The 22,163-nt window shown below is 38.2% G+C and overlaps 1 protein-coding gene across 7 annotated transcripts in view; it reads left to right on the forward strand.

The window, feature by feature from the left end:
• Positions 1 to 22,163, forward strand: part of UBE2H (ubiquitin conjugating enzyme E2 H) — a 109,118-nt gene that overhangs the window by 69,499 nt on the left and 17,456 nt on the right. For 3 of the 7 annotated variants that reach the window (XM_025471629.3, XM_025471630.3, XM_049093363.1), the window contains exons 4-5: positions 12,595 to 12,634; positions 13,958 to 14,010. The exons of 1 other annotated variant lie outside the window; for it this stretch is intronic. In XM_025471629.3, the coding sequence (XP_025327414.1) occupies positions 12,595 to 12,634; positions 13,958 to 14,010 (93 nt within the window). Of the gene's footprint in view, positions 1 to 1,665; positions 1,709 to 5,475; positions 5,739 to 12,594; positions 12,635 to 13,957; positions 14,011 to 22,163 lie in introns of those variants that run through there. 3 more of the 7 variants (XM_025471633.3, XM_025471634.3, XM_025471632.3) reach the window with 3 other exon arrangements.

A 22,163-nucleotide genomic window follows, 5' to 3' on the forward strand; every position in this document is an offset into this window, starting at 1 on the left:
TTAAGGGGATTATAAAAACATTTTTCTATGATTTCTAAATACTCTATCATAAGTTCCTTTATATTATAAAAGTATATGTTTTTAAACATATGGCAAATGCGTGTCTTTTGAATGTCCTGTCTGCATCTTTGTCTGGGTCTACACTTTTCCTGTCCTTTGTTCTAGAAAGCCACGAAGCTTTCCTTGGCCAGAGTTCTCCTTGGACAGAGTTCTCACCTGGTAGCATGCTAAAACACCTGCTGGCCCTTATGTTCCCCACAGTTTCCTTTCTTTTTCCCTTTCAGTTTGAATGATGTGTGTGCAGAAGGGTACAGACTGTTCTCTTTCCTTTGTTTTTCTGCTTGCAATTTAGTTTATTCCATCGTGAGCCCACCCCTTACACCTTTACACATAATTGCTGTTCACCCCCTTGTCCCTCCTCTTGGGATGCTACCTCCTGCAGTTCTTACCTGTTTCTCTTTTCAGCCTGACTCTTCCACCTGTATTTCCTCTTGCTCCATTTTTCTCTTCATATGAACCAAAAAAGGTCCCTGTTCATAGCTAATAAATAATAGTAATAATAATATTTTTGATAAACCTAAGCCCAGGGGAAAAATTATGTCTTCTAATAAAATACAAATACAAATATTAGATTTAAGGCTTTTAGCCTCTAAAGGTCTTAAAAATACCTTGGAGTCTCCTTCAGGATCTACAGTAGTTTCCATCACACTATAGCTACTTTACTTAAACACTAATATTCAAGAGAAAATTAAGAATTTGTCATTGTATCTTATTTTTAAATGATTAATGGGCAGTATATTAATAGAACTGCATTTGACTAATTTCAGATAGAACTATGGAGTATTTAGAATCTTTTATAAATAACCTTAACCTTGCCTTATAGTGTGAGAGCTCTGTCGCCATTTATACTTTATTGGGTTTTTTTTTCATTTATATTTCTTAAAAATAGAAAACTATATTGTAAGATCCAGCTAACAAGTCTAGAAACTAACTTTTGAAATACTATGTGCATCTCCATATTAACAGTGAGGAGCACTCTCTCTCAGGAGAAGGCTGTGTGTCTGGATTGCAATTTGTGATGATACTAGAGCAGAGTAAGAAGAATGGTTGGTTGAGAAACAAGGTTCTGGAGGGACTGCTTAATAATTCACTTAATGTTGATAAAATGGGCAGAGGAAAAAACCACCCTGATTCTGCAGTGGAATTCGATGGTCAGTGGTATATAATAAAAGCTAGCCAAACCCATATGAATAAATGGAGACAAAATGCAAAGGTCATGGACAATAACAAAAGCTGGAATACTATATTGAGCTCAACCAGTGGCCTTTATACTTAAGTCAGCTATTCTCTAAATAGAATGGTTTAGATCTTCCTATTTCAAGGAGACTAGATTAGAAAACCTATCAAAATACCTTCTAAATCTCCAATCTGCCATAGGTTCTTAGAAGATATTCTGATAATCAGTTCACCTTATTTTTATTTGTGCCAGCAACTAAGGAAAGTGATTTTAACCTTTTTCATTGTCAGAATAGCAGACACTTCTAAATTTTTAATTCACTATGGCCAGAAATTACCTCACAGTGTTTTTGGAATGGAATTTTATAATACGGTATGACTAAACTATAGAGTTTAAAATGTTTACCATTTTACTTTGTGTCTTCCTAGATGGAAACATTATACAATTACCTTCTCCGGAACTAGCCCCTGAGTAAGTTAAGAGAGCAGTGTTGTCAGGGGTGGACCAGGATTTGGAGTAGTCATTTCTGAAAGGTTTGGGGTTAGTCATTTAACAGAAGCCTTGTTTATACCATTATACTTCTACAAATAGAATGAATTCTTTGACTAAGGAAGCAAAATTCCATTCAGATCACCTCTCTGTTTCTCTACTTTCATGACCTTGGTTGTGAATTTAGCTTCTGTCTCAGTTATATAATTGCTACTATGTAGTGATCTATATCTTTTGAATTCCAGTAGAGAGAAACAAAGTTCTAGTAGGAAAGTTTCCTAAGTTTTTTTTAGACAGTGCTATGAGACTATAAGGCCTTGTTCAAAGCTCTTTTTACTGCTATTCTGAAAATGAACATTTTCAGGATGGATTTTTTTTTTTTTTTAAGAGTGTGTCCGGCAGCTGAAGCAGAACCTACTTTCTGAGAATATGGGTACATTTTACCCCATTTCTTCTAATCAGCTCCATAAATTTATTAGAAACCAGCTGTGTGCAGTGCATTCTAGATGCTAGAGATCCAGAAGTGAACAGATCGCTCTCTTGACCCTTATATTTTTTGAGAAAAAAAGATGAAACAAAATTTTGAAATGTCTGATAGCTTTATGCAGAGAATAGATGTGGTGAAATTGATATAATAGCTGCCTTAGATGAGGTGTTTGGGAAGGGCTTCTCTGATAAAGTATATTTAAACTTGAGGCTTAAATTAAAAGGGGAGGGAGCAGGGAAAGCCAGCCTTGAATCCTCCAAGGTCAGGAATGAGAAGCAGAAGAAATTGTGAGGACAAAGACCTTGAGGCAGATAGAAGCTTAGCATGCACGAGAAAGGAGGAAGGATGGGTGAACAGTGATATAGGAGAGAGAGTCCAAGTGGCAGGCTGAGTGAGGTTCTGTAGGGCTTTGTAGACCAGGTTAAGGGCTTGAGTTTTATATTTAATGCAATGGAAAAATAATTGAAAGGCTTTAAGCAGGTTTTAATGATCACTCTTATTGTGGGCAAAAAATAGAAATACTGGTGGTTTGGATCATGGTGCTGAGATCGAGAAACTCTGGTGTCTATAATACATTGAAGAAGTTTGGCTGTATGAAGGAAAGCACAAATTCTGAAGGATGTTGACGTGTTCGTTGTAGGGAATTGTCTAGAAAAGAGGCCAGTCTTGGTGATGCTGGGAATCAGAAGAAGGATTGAAGGCATGATGCCTTCAAGAAGGTAGAAGGGAGGGATCCCTGGGTGGCGCAGCGGTTTGGCGCCTGCCTTTGGCCCAGGGCACGATCCTGGAGACCCGGGATCGAATCCTACATCGGGCTCCCGGTGCCTGGAGCCTGCTTCTCCTTCTGCCTATGTCTCTGCCTCTCTCTCTCTCTCTGTGTGACTATCATAAATAAATAAAAATTAAAAAAAAAAAAAAAAAAAAAGAAGGTAGAAGGGATAAGATCAGAACACAAATGGAGGACTTGTGTTTGAGAAGACCTTAAACATTTGAGGGAGCAGTTGAGGCAAGAGAAATGAGCATGTATGCTGGGAGGATTTTGATGGGAAAAATGAGGAATCCTATTCATTGGTTCCCATTTTCTCAAAGCAAATGGGCAGGGCTTTTAAGTCAAAGTGAAAAATGGAGGAGCAAAGGGAACCAGGAGGTTTGCAGAATAACGGTACAATGCACAAGTCATTGAAGAATAGGGAACAGGCCACTAGTGAAAGGAGAAAGGAGAATTATCCGTGATGTTGAATCCACAAAAGGCTGTTGAGCATACTTCTTGAAGTTGGTACGTTCACCTATGTCTCTCCCTGCTGCCAACCCGGTAGATAGAAACTCTGTGAAGGCATCTGTGGGTCTGTTCTACTAATATTCCTTATTCCACCTCTGATACATTGCCTGCTCTGTATTGAGGTGAGGGAGTAAGGAAGTGAATGAATGAGTATTTAGTGGTGCCTTCAAGCCCAAGTATGAACTGGACGTTTCAGAGGGGAGAGGGCCCAGGATTTGCAGAGGGTTGTTACAAAGTGATGATGGCGATGGCTCTTAAACTAAGCAAGGAGAGGAGTGAAGATAGGAGGACTGGTAGGTAGAAGAGGGAGAGTCAGTGGATTCAAGTTCATAGGAGACTGGTGGGCGGGAGGCGTCTGTGGTTTTGGAGGTGAAGCTGGCTGTAAGATGACAAAGTTCAAGGTATGCCCTGCCCTGGCAGTGTAAATGAATTGTGATAGAGGAAAAGGTCACTGGGGAGAAGCTTCGGAGACTGAGAGGACAGAGTTTCAGTAGTGTGGTCTGTGTAGATGACCTGTCACTAAAAATGACAAGAGAGAGACTTGGAGACCAGGTACTGAAGTCCTCAGTGAAGGAAAAACTAGTGGCCATACTGGCCCTATTAACAAAAATCCCGTTAGCAGTCTGCAATATCTAAATTCATTCACCTTCTTCTTGCTATTAGCCAGAGTAAAAACAGTAGTTTGCTTTTTCCTCCCCCAGGCCACCTGTAAGGGGAGTCTTGCCTCTGTACAGGCTTGTTTCTGTCAGAGGATTTGTCCATTTTCTTCTTGAAGCTGGCTTATGTCAATTTTAATTCTGCCTTTGGCGATTCATGATTGTATGATCTTTCCATTTGCTGTATAAGAATTCTATCTAACTTGCTCTTTAGGTTGTTTCCTACGTTAATTATAGTAAGTGACTTCTAGTTTTTGAGCTAGTTACTAATTCTGACATCTTTTTGGCATTGACTCCTTCTTTTTTGGATTGTTACAATGAAAACATGGATTCTTTGCTTCCTCTTTCTTTAGTTAAAACTGCGATTCTTTTAGAAACAAATAAGAATGAGGTCTTAGTTCCTTTGAAAAGCTTGTTTACCACAATTTAAGATTTGTTCATAGCCCTGAAAACCATATTGCTAGAAAGAATGTCACAGATTTTATCACCCAGTTGCCTCATTTTAAGGATAGTAAAAATATGAAAGTGGAGATAAATCACTATCAGTTAGTTGTAGAGTCTGCCTTCTTTTTTCTGGTCTAGTATTTCCCCCCATACCAAATGCAATTAGAATGGTCTTTATAGTACCAAATGTTAGAGTAGCTCACTGTATTTGCTATTTCCAGTGTGGGCTTATAGAACGCCTCATATCCAGTAATCAACATATCCTCTAATGCTCTGGACAGTTGCTAAAGGATTCAGAGAGGAGTAGGTAGGGGTGGATATTTTCATCCTCAGGACGAGGAAAGTGAGATGGAGTTACTTGCCTGTGCTCATGAAGCTAATAGTGACGTTGAGTGATTACTGTGGGCCTGTCGCCGATCAGATGCCGTACCTGGATTCACTTACTCTCCATAACAGTCCTGCAATGTGTAGATAGCGATATTCAACGAAGCTTTACGAAGAAAGAAACAAAGGCAAAGAGATTGAGTAACTCTTACTGGCCGGAGGCTCACAGATGGAATTTAGGTAGTCTGACTTGAGCCTCATCTTTTAACCACGACTTTGTTTATAAAGAGTGGCTGGCCACGTGTGTTCTATACTGCCTCTAACCATGAGAATAAATACTGCCTGATTCAGACAGTGTGGTTATAAGGATGACCAGGAGAGTGAACGATAAATTGTAGAGCCAGAAAAGATATTATAATCTTCCAAAAATGAAACTACAGGAGAGTAGATTTAGAGCTGTAGGTTTTGGTAATCTGCTAGGTTGGTAACAGGGTTAGGCTGTTGAAGGATAACACTTCACCTTTTCTTAGTTATAAATGAACTTTTCTTATCCATCCAGCCCATTCCTCAGATTCCATATTATCAGAGAGAAAGGAAGAAACAGAAAAGAGGACCCCTTGTTGAGTTTAGATCTCCTGAACACACACAGGATCAGTTCAGAAGTTCCCATGACACAGGGCATTGAGAGTGAGCTCCTTGATTGGTTCCTCACCCAAGAAGAGACCGGCCCAGGTCCATCTCTCCTGAGTAGGAAAGGCTCAGCTCTCTGAAGAGACTTCTGCCTGGGTGCAGGCTGCCACGGGCTGGGCCTAGCTGTCTGAGGTAAGATGACAATCTCTCTGATTGTGCACTCATGCACAAAGCTGGCAGTATGGCTGTTGCTGGTGAAGCTGGCGACACCTCCACCACCCCTTTTAGCTGGAACGTCCCAACCCTGGTCACCTCCTTGCATGCTAGGAATGGAGATCCAAGTTATTACCTAAAAAAAAAAAAAAAAAAAAAGTATAGTTGGAGATACTGCTAGGGGTGATAAGATTCAATCTTTAATAAATATATTTTGAACAATTATATCTACTTTAAAAAATACAATTAGTTTGATTCTGAATGGTCTACTTTATGTGGGCATGTATCATGAAGATGGAATATCAGAATAATTGAATGTATTCACTTACTGTTTTCTCACAGGAATTCATAAACTTATAATTAAATTGTATCAGCCACAGCTGCCTCAACCATTTGCAGTCCAAGCTCATTTTATCCCTAGGATAGAAGCTACCAGTTTGATCTTTGGTGCTTTTCACCTACTTAACTTAGGGTGGGTTTACCTTGTTTCATGAGTCACTTGTTTGACCTCTCACTTCTTAAGACTATTCTGAAGGGAATTTCTGTATTGATGACTGGCCTTAGGTATTTCATTCTGTCCACAATGTTGATCATTAAAAATATCCTTACAAGTAAAACAGAAGTGATGAATTTTTGCCACTTTTATTTATTATTTACATATTGATCCCACTATCAGAAGTTACTTGAAAGTATGTACAACTTTGTACAGATCCCCTCCTGGGAGTAGACACAGAAACAGGCCAAAATAAAAACCAGTTTTCAGCATGACTTGGCATGATGTTATTTACTTTCTCTGCCTATTAGCCTGTGGGTCAAAAGATTTGTTATTCTAGAACAATTGAGTATTGGAGTGTAACAGGCAAAAGCGTGGCATATTTTTGTATTTTAATAGTCTGTTATTTTTTAAGATGTGTAGATTTTGTTTTTACATCAACTAAGCATGATTTGGATTCCTCCTCCAGAGTTATAAATCACCTGATTCCCTTCTGCTGAAAGATAGAGAACAGAGGTGGTGAGCTCTTTAGCTATAAACCTTTGTTCCTATTGTCCTCCCTTTTACAAGTGCCTGAGTCATGCCAGAGAATAATTGTCTAAAAGATTTGAAGGAGTTCTGGATTTTATCGGGTCAAATCACTGAAATATATATATGATTAGAAAATGTCTGGTAGTGAATAAAATCTTAAGCCATGTAGATTAAAAATGACTTGCTGCTTCCACTTACCGTGTTTTCATAAAAGCAGTTTTCAAAATATGTTTTCTTAAAATATCTTCAAAATAGTTCCTGGTTGAATGGAAACAAGTGTTGGGAAAATTCTCTTGTTGCAGACGTATTCATTTGTGTGGTGATAGCATTGCCAAAAGGAAGGAAAACATGCCAGGGCAAACACGCTCCGTCCTGAGAATGTTCCTTTTCTGAATTCCTAGCCTGTTCTTTTCTCCGTCTCCTCCCCTCCTCGTCCAGAAGTGCCATTGTTGCCATCATTATCCAGAAAGTGACTGACTGGCTTTGCCAGAAACGCTCCTCACAGCTTGTCCAAGAGCAAATGTAAAATGTAAAGGAGATATACTCCTTTCTGTTTATTTGCTTTGGGTATTTTTCTAACAGTTGAAAAAGCCTGGTATGGAAAGGGATCGTTGTAGTCTGGGGATTGTTTTTTTGGATAGAATCTGTCTGGCTGAACTTGTTCCTCAAAGGCAAGGTTATAAACTCTGTTTCTGCCTACTTTGGAATAGGCCATGGGTTTTGTGTCTCTTGGTATTTTAGCATGTTGTTAGTTTTGTATTGAATATTTCTGTACCTAAAATTTTGCCTTGCAGAATTAATTTCCTTTAGGGACCTAAAGTCCTCTGTTGTCAGAGCTCTGGCCATTGTTATTATTTAAATCCTGGATTTTTAGAACTGATAGTCACTTTATTAACAGAATAAGAATGGAGATTTTGGAGATCATACAGTCCAACTATTTCAGATAAAGAAACAGGCCCATAGAAGTGAAGTGATTTGCCCCAAGGCCTGCAAATAATAGTAAGGTTGGGACTAGAACTCAAGTCCTTGTTACTTTTCTCTATCCAGCCTGATTTTTGCCCTCTATCTCAGAGCTTTTTTTTTTTTTTTTTTTAATCTCAGAGCTTAGATGATATTTCATACTTAGCAGGGACACTGGGGACTGGGCTCCAACCCATTTGTTACTAAGAGTGTGTTTATTACTAAGTCCTTTTTTTGGCCCTCTCTGTTATGTACTCTTGGATTCAACCAAGCCAAAATCTTGACTTTATTGAAAACATTGTGGAAACTTCATTGATTTCAAATGTAATCTCCAGGCATGGTACCAGGAGCGAGGCATCTTAATCTTTCAGAGACCGTTTTGGTAATAAACATTGAAAACTTTTTTTGACCCTGGCTGTTTTCTAGTCTTAAACCTCTGAGGTTTCCTGTGACATCAAACTGTTGAAGCTTCATTCTTGATGTAGGAGACACAGCCCACTCCATTTTGCTTGAGGTCTCTGTTCTGTCCCCAGCACTGGGGCACCTGGGTGAGCCTCAGTGGTTGAGTGTCTGCCTTTTGGCTCAGGACGTGATCCTGGAGTCCCGGGATCGAGTCCCATATCTGGCTCCCTGCATGGAGCCTGCTTCTCCCTCTGCCTATGTCTCTGCCTCTCTCTCTTTCTCTCTGTGTCTCTCATGAATAAATAAATAAACTGTTTTTAAAAAAAAGAGATCAAAAAAAAAAAGAGAGAGAGATCAGGCTTTTGTTGAAAACAAAAATCTCAAAGAGGGATGGTTATGTGTCACTGTTCTAGCTAAGCCTCTGGCTTCCCACCTCACTCAATGAAAATCCACATCCTCAAAAGGGCCCACAAATGCTCGTCGCCTCTCTGACCTTACTTCTAGGCTTTTCCTTCTTCACTGTACTTCAGTCTCACAAGTCTCTGCACTGGTCTTCAAACACATCAGGTGAACTCCTGATGCATTTTGTACTTGGTCGTTCATGTTTTGTAGATACTCATCCCCTAGATACTGAATGATTCTTATCTCCTTCGAATTGACACCTTCTCCATAAGGCCCTCCCTGACCATCCCACATATTTTTTTATTTTTTAAAGATTTTATTTATTTATTTGACAGAGAGAAAGAGCACAAGCAGGGGGAATGGCAGGCAGACGGAGGGGGAGAAGGTGGCTCCCACTGAGCAGAGAGTCTGACACAGGGCTTCATCCCAAGGCCCTGGGATTATGACCTGAGCCGAAGGCAGATGCTCAACCAACTGAGCCACCCAGGTGCCATCCCATTTAAAACTGAAGCCCCCACCTTAGCATTTCTATCTTGAGTCCCCTTCTCTGCTGTGTTTTTCTCCATAATATTTGGCACCTTCTAGCATAGCACTTCTGTTTTTAAAGAACTCTCCAGGTGATTCTTAACCCATAGCATTGGGACCTCTGCCATAGATGTTGCTTCACTAGGTGTTACTCATGAGAAATCTATCAGAAGCAGAATTTTAAGCATCAAGAATGAATTTTAAGTTCTTAATTGTAGTCTCAAGCCAAAATACTTTTCACATAATAGAATGAATCTCTTAAATTAAACCATCTAGTGGCTAAACATTAATAATGTTTCCCACTCATCAGAAAGTTTCTTGGCAGGGCACCTGGGTGGCTCAGTGGTTGAGCGTCTGCCTTTGGCTCAGGGTGTGATCCTGGAGTCATGGGATCGAGTCCCACATCGGGCTCACTGCATGGAGCCTGCTTCTCTCTCTGCCTGTGTCTCTGTCTTTCTCTCTGTGTCTCTCATGAATAAATAAGTAAAAAAGTTCTTTAGAAAGAAGGAACATTATATAGATCAGAAAGTCAGATGTAAAGGAAGAGCCCTGAAGAAGGGCTAGTAAAATAAAAATTAAAAAAAAAAAGTTTCTTGGCAATTGTGATAGCAGTATATTCCTATTTGTAACAGATCTTAAGGACCACATACCATATAACCTGAATATTTTTAATTTTTTTTTGGTAATGAATTCAGAATATTTAAACAAGAGTATGTAAGATTTGAGATAAAAAAAATAGTTGATAATAGTGACTGACTCTTTTCCTTAAAATGATTCAGCACTAGATTATGTATAATTAAGTCACTTTAGAATGTTTACTGTTTACAATTTCTTAGCTTGGAAGGTTTTTTTCCCAACTATTAAAATTACACAATGTAGAAATTTTGGAAAGTCAGAAGAGGAATAGTAGAAATAATGTGGGAGTCTCTCAAAGTTGACTACTATTGACACTTGGTTGTTTCCTTCTAGCTTTTTTACATTGCTTTGATCCACCTTCTGGTACAGAATTGAGGAGCAGGGTGGTGATGTAATTTGAAAAGTATAATGAAGAAAGTATTCCCTCCATGAAGAATTACACACTATTAACAGTTGTATATGTTTGCTTCTAGTTTCCTAACTGTATGCACACTTTAAAAAAAGAAAAAAACAAGAGCAAATAATATACAAGCACATTACCTCTTCTTAAAAGGAGTATAGTATTATATATGGATTCATCTTAATCACCATTCCTATTCTGTTCCCCGTTCACACCGTGACCTTGACCTTGCACCCTCACTGAAACAATTTTCTAAGTTTGATATATGTTGGTCCAGTACAGTTTTTTATACTTGTTACCATAGATATAGGTAGTATTGCTTTGTTTTAATTTATCTATAGGGTATCATGCTGTAAATATTATTCCGCAACTTTTTTTTTCCTCTCCTCAGTTATGGGTCTATCCAAATTGATACTTAATCTAGTTTATTACCTTAGCTGTGTAAAACTCCCAGTATATACAGTATGGATGTAGTATAGTTTTTCCAGTCCCTTTGGATAGGATTGCATCTGGTTCTTGGCTTTTTTATAAATAGGGCTAGAACAAATATCCTTGTGGGTCTTCTTAGATACATTTATTAGTGTTTTCCTAGGGTCATACAGAATTTTTATCCTCCTAACATTAAGACATGAACGTTTGTATTGGCTTAGTTTAATCTCTTCAATAAACACATACTTCTTAAATCTAGACTTGGAAACATCTTATTTCCTTAATGAAAAATTAATATGCAATAGTAATTGGACACAAGGCATTTCTTTTGCATTAGTAATTTAAACGTTGCTTGAGCAATTGAGAAAACATGAAGCTACTTCAACACAAAAAGTTAAAAAACAAAGTTAGAAACATAGTATTGGAGTCACTAGAGCAAACAAAGACTGGAACCTGAGATTTTGTCTTATCCCTGTTTCCTAAGTCTAGAGAACTTTCTTAGATTTCCTGAGATGACCTTTGTTGGAACTTGTCCTTGAGGATCTTCTTCCGAAGCCACTTCTCTACATCTTCCCTGATATCTTCCTCTTCCCCTTCTCATTCCCTCAGCTGTGTCCATTCTTTGTGCACATTGCACTTACTTCCTTGTGTCTTGTCTCACTGCTGCGGTGACCTCCTGGAGAATAATGTACTGCTTTACTTGTACTCTGAACAAGCTCATGCCTGACAAATAGGTGTTGACCAAATATATTTTGAATAAAGGAAAGAGAAATATGAGGTAGGGGTGAGGGAAGGGAGGGTGAGATTGGGAAGGACAATAATGATGGTCACTTTTATAGGGAACTTCAACTTATTTAAAGTATGAAATGGAATAAGGAAGTCTTGAAATGAGATAAGGATGATGACAGCTTTGACAGTGGACCTCTGTTTTTAGCACATTGTCATTTGCATATACACAAACTGATTAAGTCACTGGTTTTAATTAGAGAAAAATTAATTTCTTCTTGGAATTTAAATGTCAATATATTAAAGTCTAGGGATACCTGGGTGGCTCAGCAGTTGAGTGCCTGCTTTCGACTCAAGGTGTGATCCTGCAGTCCCAGGATTGAGTCCCACATCAGGCTCCCTGCGTGGAGCCTGCTTCTCCCTCTGCCCATGTCTCTGCCTCTCTGTGTGTGTCTCTCAAGAGTAAATAAATAAAATCTTAAAAAAAAAAAAAAAAAAAGGTCTAGGGATGCCTGGCTGGCTCAGTCAGTACAGCGTGCGACCCTTGATCTTAGGGTCGTGAGTTTGAGTACCATGTTGGTGTGGAGATTATTTAAAAATAAAATCTTAAAAAATATGTATGTTAAAGTCTTGGCTTGTTTTTCTAGGAATAAATCAAAAAACTTGAATCCCTGACAGATATAGCTATCTGACAGATTTTTTTTTTTTTTTAACTCCTTGCCTCATTTCTTGGTTGCCCCAATTTTAATCAAAACTGGGTTTCCTGGAATGAGTAGACTAAAGTTAAAGGAAATATTTTGGTCACTGTTCTTATGAAATCCTTTGTGGTTTGGAAGCGGCACTCCTTTAGTGTTTCAACAGCTTCATTCATGTTCCGCACACAGTGTAGCAGTATGATACCAGTAACTGAACTTCAGAAGGAGAAGTTCAAATGCAGACCTCTAAATTTAGAGACTGAACAATAAAACCTTTGGGAGGAAAGTCAGAGTAGCTTTCTTAACTTTCTGATAAAAGTAGTCAGCATTTAGTACTACAAATTTTCTTGGCAAGTACCTTCATAGCTCAGAAAACAGTTTCTCTGATTATTTTGTATAAGAAGCTGCATTGCTCTCAGTTTACTCATTTTTTAAATAGAACTCTGAAGTTTTAAGTAATTGACGCTGTCAGGAGAATATGTAATTTACCAGTAACCAAACATCTAAGATTAAAAGTAATGAGTTATGGGTATCATCTCCTTGTTCCAACACTGAAATTGTTTCCAGTACTGAAATACTTGAAAACGAATTGTTCTCTGGACACTTTTTGCTGCTAATGAACATCTCTTTTTACAGGATTCATGAATAAAATTTTCCATCCCAACATTGATGAAGCGTAAGTAACTATTTAAAAATGTTTAAATCTTAGCAGTGACTGCTCTCTTACTAGTATTCATCTCTCTCTCAGTTATTAAATTTTTAAAAATCTATTATCTTTTCAGATTTTATCAACAAAACTCTATGGTCACTTAAACTATGGAGTCCCAGGGTTATGATATTCTAAACCACTTAGTGCAAATTCTGCTGTTGGGCTGCTTAGTTTTTCAATTGTCATGAGTGGGTCCTTCGTTCCCTCTGATAAGTATCTAGCGTTTGTAATATTCCACATCTCCATTCTCTTTGTGTAGACACAATTCAGAGATCAGTTTTCTGCATACAGATTTACTATTATCAGCCCTTACAGTGTTTCTTAGTTCTTGAGAGTAAAGCAAACATGAATGGCTGTAGTTTCATTTCAGTTAATGAATCTTACTTACCCTTTCCTTCTAATATTTTATAGTGATATTTTAAAATGTGATACGAATGCCTCCTATTGTGTACTTCTGATGCTGTTTGCAATACGTGATTTTTTGTTCTGCAGTTTTTCCTTGTCACAGCATCTAAATTTTACTGTTACACACACATATACATGAGATATTCTGAACTCTGTGTGAATAGGTTGTACACACACGTCATGCCTCGTTGTCTTTTTATGCTTCTGTGTATCAGTCATCTTAATAACAAGAATGTTTTGTTATGTAACCACAGTATAGTCGTCAGGTTCAGGAATTGAATATCAATACAGTACTTTTTAATCTATGGCCACATTCTAGCAATGTACCTTTTTTTTTAACCCCCCCACTCCCCACCTCAGCGAAGGGTCTAGCCCAGGACCATGTATTGCATTTACTTGTCATGTTTCTTTAAACTACTTTAATCCGGAATAGTTCCTCAGCTTTTTTAAAGTTGACATTTTTAAAAGAAAATAGATGAGTTGTTTTAGAGACTGTCCCTCAATTCGGGGCTGTCTGGGGTTTCCTCCTCATTAGATCCCGAGGATGCACTTAAGGCCCGGAAAACCACAAAGTGTGACTGTGTCCTCACAGTCCTGGGGAGGCCATAGGTTTGTCTACCTCCTGGTTGTCAGTGTGAATTCTCACCTGCTGAAGGTGTTGTCTGGTTTCTCCATTGTTGAGTCGCTGGTTTCCCTTTCAGTCTCTCAGGAAACACTAAGACTTTGTATATATTCTGCTCCTCCTCATACTTTCCCTAATTGGGATTCTTTTTCTTTTTTTTGATCTATTAAAAGTACTTTTCTTGATAAATAAAATTAGTTGCCAGATACATGCAACTAGCTTTCTAATTTTTAAAAAAATGCCATTCTTTCCATCTGTTTCAGGTCAGGAACTGTGTGTCTAGATGTAATTAATCAAACTTGGACAGCTCTCTATGGTGAGTTTGGCCATGGAATATATATATACATATTTTTAGAGATGTTGAGACACTGCCTAAAAAATGTTGTTTGGCTTTTCTTCTCTGGTTTAAGATGTTTTGTTGGGAATGGGAAGGGATTATGAGGGCCTGGATGGGAAAGTTTGATCAGTATATTATCTCTCAAGTATAAACTTTGATTTAGCAGCAGAAGTTTAAAATAATCTTGTGAGATTCTGAACTTAAGGTATAGTGATGTATGTATGTAGACATACAAATACACATGTAAACATTTTATGTGTATATATTCAGAAGCACACTGTATATCTGTTTACCTGTAATAACCTTTGAATTTTGAAAAAACTTCTAGGAATGTCCCTGTGATGTGAAATGGTGTATTAAGAGGTTTGGGAAGTCCTCTGTTTTGAAGCCCAAAGCCTCGTTATGAAGCAAATAATAATCTAGCCTTGCCTCAGTGCTGAAATCAACATCTCCTCTCTTATGATAAATCAACATCTCCTCTCTTATGATGAATCAACACATGCATGATACAATGCTAAGTATCACAGGGAGATGTAAGGACTATCAGGCCTTCTCTCCCTGAGCTTGTAACTTGGTTGGGGTGCTAAAAATATTTTGAAATATACTTAATTAGGGATACAGCAAACCAATCTGTATTCCCGAACATGTCCAAATTCTCAGGCCTCATAGACTTTTTGTTCTCATGCCCTCACCCCATGAGGCTTCCCCTGATGCTCTAGCTGCAGGCGATTTCTGCACGCTCCTACATTTTTTATCTCTTTTTTGTGTCCCACTTTTATTTTTTAGCTATGTGTGTTGTTCATGCCTACCTTTCTGTGCCACTAGATTATATCTGCCATAGGAGTAACTGAAGTGCGTATCTGATTGCTCTCTGTGTCCCAGCATTTCTTATATAGCACCTTGTACCCATGTGTGGTGAAAGAATGGGAGGTACACATAATAAACCGCTGATGTCCAAGAAGATCATTTTAAGCAGGACTTAACCAGAGGTGACCTTTCTTATTGAACAATTGTGAGACATCTTATTGAAGCCGCACTTGGCAAGCCGCTTTGCCAGACATACCTGTATGAGGACGGTGCATGAGATTCACAGCAGAAGCTTGTCACAGGCAAAATATGGTTAATCCTTCTGTTTTGGTTTTTTTTTTCTCCTGATTCTGCCATTCAATAATTATTTCCTCTGCCTAGAGTTCTCTTCCTTGGTCTTTGTATGGCTGAGTACCTTCTTTTCTCACCTCAAACATCTCTCAGGGAAGCCTCCTTTCCTAAATACTCCATCAAAAACAACATTCCTCCATAGCATAGCACTCTGTTTTTTAAAAACCTATCTTTAAAACCAGCATTTGTTTATTCTTTATCTTACTAGATTGTAAGCTCCACAAGAGCAGGTACTTGTGTGTATGTGTGTGTACAAAGGTATACAAGTGCCTGAAGCAGTGCGTGGTGTACAATAAGGGTTCAGATATTTGTTGAATTAATAACTAAATCATGCCTAGTATTGTTAAGCATGAGAATTTTAGGGATATGATGGCTTATAAGGAGATGAGGCAACAAGAAAGAACATATACTCTGAGGTTGGTTAAATGGATTCCTTTTAAGATTTTTTTTTCTTTTTTTTTTTTTTTTTTTTGTAAAAATGTCTCATGGCAGACTGCCTGGAATAGCTGATGTAATGATGTATTTTCTTAAACTGCATTCACATTTTAGAAATGTACATAACAAAATACTGTGAGCTGGTTCCAATTACAGTAAAGTAAATTGGACTTCAGCTAATTCTTTGACTGTTGACCAGAAGAGCTTTGTGGAAGAGATTTGCTGATTATCAAGTACTTTACATTCACAGAACAGATTTTTTAAAATAACAGCTTATTGAATTATAATTCATATACATGAAATTCACCTATTTAAAGCATGTAATTTGACAGTTTTTAAGCAAACTCAGTTGTATACAACAATTACTACATTTTCATCATAGGAGATTTTCTTCACCTTAAAAAGAAAAAATCTTTTACCCTTTAGCTCTCACCTCCTCATCCGCCTAACCTTCCTCCCCAACCCTAGGCAATGACTATTCTACTTTTTTGTCTCTATAGATTAGCCTATTTTGGAATTTTTAATAATGGAATATATAATATGTGGTCTTTTGTGACTGGCTTTTTTCAGTTCCCTAATGTTTTCAAGATTTTTCATGTTGTAGTGTGAATCAGTACTTCATACCTTGTATGGCCAGATAATATTTCATTTTATAGCTATCACATTTTTATCCACTTCTCAGATGATGGACAATTGGGTTGTCTCTACCTTTTGGCCATTTTGAATAATGCCTGTATAAATGTTTGTGCACAAGTTTCTATGTGGACGTGTGTTTTCATTTCTGTTGGGTGTCTACCTAGGAGTAGCATTGCTGGGTGACGTGGTAATTCTCTGGCCAATCATTTGCGGAACTGACTGTTTTCCAAAGTGGTTGTACCATTTTGCTTTCTTACCAGCAGGGTGTATGAGGTTCAGAACAGAAGCCCAATATGACTTAAGATTTCATCCCATATATAGAATGTTAGTAGAGCATTGCTTTGTAAAGCATTTAGTAAGTAACAAGGATTAAATCACATTGGTCAAAGTGAACTTTTATTTCCCTATTACATGTGCATGAATTACCATTAAGTGTTCCATAATACGTAAACATGGACAACACTAACATTGTAGGTAAGTGCAAGAACCCAAGTATTATTAGAATGTAGTCAAAAAATACTCCTAGGGCACCTGGGTGCTCAATTGGTTAAGCAGCTGACTCTTAATCTCAGGGTCATGAGTTCAAGCCTCATATTGGACTCCACACTCTGTGTGGAGCCTACTTAAGATATACTCAACAAGGAAGAATTGTGCTGACATTTTGTTCAAACCCAAACTACTACTCAAGAAAATTCAACTTTTTTTTCATGGAAAGTTTTAGAACAGGTAATTACAATTTATATAAAAGTACATAGAGATGGTTGGTACAAGATGACCTTGAAGTTTCTTTTAGGCTTAACTGATCCTGAGGTCGAAACTGAATTTTTATTGCAAACTGCTAAAGCTTTTGGCATTGAAGATTAGTCTGTAATTGGCGAATTTGGAGTCATTCTGTTTCCTCCTGTGATTCTTGAGAGAATCTTAGTTCAAAGGACAAAAAAAACTAATTTAATATAAGACAACTAACAGGAGAAAGTTGGCATGTTAACACAAATACTCAGCTAAAAACCAAAAGGCTTAGCCTGGCAAACTTGTTTCAACACTTCTACTATATAATATAGTAAGGAGCAGGGAGTTACTTGTGAAATTTCCTGCAATTAACTTTGCCCCAAGGCATGGACTGTGCACTGGATATACATAGTTATAGTATAACAGCAATTGCCAGTTAAAACTTCAGATTTATACTTAGCATAACCTGCTATTAATCAGTGTTCATGTTTGTAACAAATTTAGTCCTCTAGTTCCTCTCACTCATTGCTTCTGTGCTTATTTTGTTTTCCTTTGCCAAGTGTCCATATAGTTTGTTCATTCAAACTTAGAATTGGTATGATTGTAGTGTAATCACCCAGTAATTTTCAATTTTATATTATTTAACCTTGCAAGAGAGCTAATTATAGTGGGTAATATGGTTAATTTTGTAAAGATGCTTGTCAGCATATGAAATTATTGAGTATAAAGTCAACTATTGTTACTCTTGTGACATTTAAAGGAAAGTAGCAGATGCCATCACAAAATTGATTCAAAAAAACAAAAACAAAAACAAAACAAAACAAAATTGATTCATTTTCATTTCCTGTATGATAGCATCTTTTTCTTTGTTTTTTCTTTCTGTTTTCTTTCTTTCCTCTTCTTTCTTTTTTTAGCATCCCTTCCTGCTCTTCCAGACAGCACTGATAAAAGCTCTGGAAAACTTAAAATTCAGCCAAGGGGATCTGGATTTTAGTTTCAGAAACAACTGTAATTTTAAAGAGTGATGGAAGGAAAGTTCATTAAGCCACAGGTAGCTTTTTAAGCTTCCTTACTATACTCCAGTTTTCCTTTTTACTTACAAATATATATTTTACCCATTGTTGGCTTTTCTGCCTACACCCTTGGAGGCTCTGGTACTTCCACTGCAATACAGCTTTAAATTTCTCTTGCACCCTTCCATGCATCTGTCCCCTGTAAATCGTGTTTCTTTCTTTTTTTTTTTTTTAATAATAAGTTTATTTTTTATTGGTGTTCAGTTTGCCAACATACAGAATAACACCCAGTGCTCATCCTGTCAAGTGCCCACCTCAGTGCCCGCCACCCAGTCACCCCCACCCCCCGCCCTCCTCCCCTTCCACCACCCCTAGTTTGTTTCCCAGAGTTAAGGAGTCTTCCATGTTCTGTCTCCCTTTCTGATATTTCCTACCCATTTCTTCTCCCTTCCCCTCTATTCCCTTACACTATTATTTATATTCCCCAAATGAATGAGACCATATAATGTTTGTCCTTCTCCGATTGACTTATTTCACTCAGCATAATACCCTCCAGTTCCATCCACGTCGAAGCAAATGGTGGGTATTTGTCATTTCTAATGGCTGAGGAATATTCCATTGTATACATAGACCACATCTTCTTTATCCATTCATCTTTCCATGGACACCGAGGATCCTTCCATAGTTTGGCTATTGTGGACATTGCTGCTAGAAACATCGGCGTGCAGGTGTCCCGGCGTTTCATTGCATCTGTATCTTTGGGGTAAATCCCCAGCAATGCAATTGCTGTGTCGTAGGGCAGGTCTATTTTTAACTCCTTGAGGAACCTCCACACAGTTTTCCAGAGTGGCTGCACCAGTTCACATTCCCACCAACAGTGCAAGAGGGTTCCCTTTTCTCCGCATCCTCTCCAACATTTGCGGTTTCCTGCCTTGTTAATTTTCCCCCATTCTCACTGGTGTGAGAATGTGGTATCTCATTGTGGTTTTGATTTGTATTTCCCTGATGGCAAGTGATGCAGAGCATTTTCTCATGTATTTGTTGGCCATGTCTATGTCTTCCTCTGTGAGATTTCTGTTCATGTCTTTTGCCCATTTCATGATTGGATTGTTTGTTTCTTTGCTGTTGAGTTTAATAAGTTCTTTATAGATCTTGGAAACTAGCCCTTTATCTGATACATCATTTGCAAATATCTTCTCCTATTCTGTAGGTTGTCTTTTAGTTTTGTTGACTGTATCCTTTGCTGTGCAAAAGTTTCTTATCTTGATGAAGTCCCAATAGTTCATTTTTGCTTTTGTTTCTTTTGCCTTCGTGGATGTATCTTGCAAGAAGCTACTGTGGCCGAGTTCAAAAAGGGTGTTGCCTGTGTTCTCCTCTAGGATTTTGATGGAATCTTATCTCAGATTTAGATCTTTCATACATTTTGAGTTTATCTTTGTGTATGGTGAAAGAGAGTGGTCTAGTTTCATTCTACTGCATGTGGATGTCCAATTTTCCCAGCACCATGTAAATTGTGTTTCTCTCCAATTTAATTTTACTCATTTTTCGACTGACTTGGTAGATTACTTATTTTGTGGATTAAGTTGTGGACAAGTAAGGTCGAAAACACTTTTCTTATAAAATTGGGCAGTTTACAGTTTTATTCTTTCTCACCTTTAGGGTTGCTAGCCAATGGACTGGATACTCCTCTTATTTTGCTGGTGAGAAAAATCAACATTTGGGAAAGTACTTCCCCTAGAGTCATCTGGGGAGTCAATCACAGACAAATGAAGTTGACTACAACAAAAGGAATGCTTCAGGGACTTTGAGATTAAAATTAGACAAGAGAAACAAAAGTTTCTTTTACTAGGCATTTAGAGAATTTTAGACCATAAATCTATTTAATATGCTATACTGTGGGCCTCATGAATTTTAAGCTTTCTCATGTTGGAAATATTTACTCCATCCCCTTTTCAGTCAGGTAGCCTGTGAATCTTACCAAACAAAATTCTGGCCAAAGGTAACTGTGTCTTAAAATAATGCTTTATGCTCCACTAGTGTTTGCTAACTATGTGTCTAGCCCTTTTTAGTGTAGTTACACAGACAAGAGATATATCTATCTGTCTGCATGGGTGATTGGCCAACAACTACTGTCTGAGAACAGGCTTGAGAACTCGGTATTGATCTGTGCACGTTGGAATCCTAAAATGTCATCATGCCTTTGGAATAGCTGGATGTCATTACGAGTCTTCTAGACAGAGGCCAAGTGGAGCAATTTCTCTTTAGTACCGTGGGGGAAATGTCAGCTATAGAAAATATAACATGTTGAGTTTGGGATTTGACAGCTTGGACAGTACTTAGCTAGCTCCATGGCCTACCTCTTCTGCAGGCTGCTTGGAGTTACTCAGATGTGGTGTTGGTATGTGGCCCAAGAGTTTAATTAGCTATACACAAAAAAACAGGATCATCTTAGGTTAAACAACTTAACAAACTTATTAAAAACCACATTCATGTTCGCTGAGAGTCAGCATTAGGATCATGGAGTGGTCCAGGTTTTGTGGATGGTGGGATCTGAGCCGGGCTGTGGCCTCCAAAGATAGCCACAGCTGTATTCTACCTTCGTTGGGGCTGTAGTTTCAGGGTTCAATTGTGAAGATGTAGATTTGTTTTCTTTCCATTTGCTTGTGATCACCCTGTATAGGTAAATTCTTTCCCGTGTGTGACCACTTACCTTGTAATTGCACAAAATATCTTTTTTCCTGACCTTAAAGACAAACAGAATTATTGTCTAGTAATTAAAAACTTTAATAATGAGTTTTAGTATGACTGTAAGAGTACTAGCTAGCTAATTGTACATTAACTGCCCTTATTTCTGGAAAGTTAATAACAAATCCCATTACTATGTTTTAGCTGGCAGTCTTGTAAGGTAAGCAAGGTCATACCATGTCTGAATTAGGATGAACGGCCTCTTAAGAGTACCTGAGTGGGGCAGGGGTGTGTGAGATCAACAAGGCAACAAGGGAAATGGCTTTGGGGAATAGGAGCCTGTTTCCTTCATTCTCATCTCTGTAACAGCATTCATTTTGCTCTGCAGACCTCTATAGGTTAAGTACTTCAGGGGAGGGAGCTGCAACGGATGGAAGATGATTTTCTTTTTCTTTTCTTTTTTTTTTTTTTTTAAAGATTTTATTTATTTACTCATGAGGGACACAGAGAAGCAGAGGCACAGGCAGAGAGAGAAGCAGGCTCCATGCAAGAAGCCCGATGTGGGACTCGATCCCGGGTCTCCAGGATTAGGCCCTGAGCTGAAGGCGGGCACTAAACCGCTGAGCCACACGGGCTGCCCCAGAAGATGATTTTCTAAGTCTGGTGGAGTACTTTAAAACATTCTGTGTTTTTTAACTACACACCTCTGGTTGATGGCCTGGTGATCTGGCACTTAGCAGAATGTATCTGGTAGTCTTCCAGGCTTTAGGGCCCTATGTCTTTGACATTGCTATTTCAAACATAGAGCAAAAATACCTGTGTTTACCTTGGAATATTTAAAAATTGTAATGCTACCCCTCATGAGATTAAGTATATCAATCATATTGCAAAAATTCTGAGTGTTTACTAATTCTTTTTTTTTTTTTAAAGATTTTATTTTAGAGAGCACATGTGGGGTGAGGGGAGTCTGCTCAGCAGGGAGCCTGACACAGGGCTTGATTCTGGGACCCCAGGATCATGACCTGAGCCACAGGCAGATGCTTAACTGACTAAACCACCACCCAGGCACCCCCAAATATTTACTAATTCTTACTAATTCCTAATTGGACTTTTTTTTCTTGAAAGATGTGAAGAGGGAGGTGTGTTTTGTTTTTTTTTTTTTTGCTTGCATGACCCTCTTAGTAAGACCTTATTCTGTCTTTAAAAGATCGCCGTGGGGAGCACCTGGGTGGCCTAGTTGATTAAGAATTCAACTCTTGATCTCAGCTCAAGTCTTGATCTCAGGGTTGTGAATTCAAGCCCCATATTGGGCTCCACACTGGGCATGGAGCCTACTTAAAAAAATAAAAGATCTGCATGGACTAACCTTGAGAACATTTATAAATCTGATGAATTCATATTTTTTATATATTTTATCCACACAGAAACACAGAAGGCCCTCTCAGTTAAGTAATTGGATACAGTCTTGAATTTATC

Source organism: Canis lupus, chromosome 14 (genome assembly GCF_003254725.2).
Source record: "Canis lupus dingo isolate Sandy chromosome 14, ASM325472v2, whole genome shotgun sequence".
NCBI classification, from domain to species: Eukaryota; Metazoa; Chordata; class Mammalia; order Carnivora; family Canidae; genus Canis; species Canis lupus.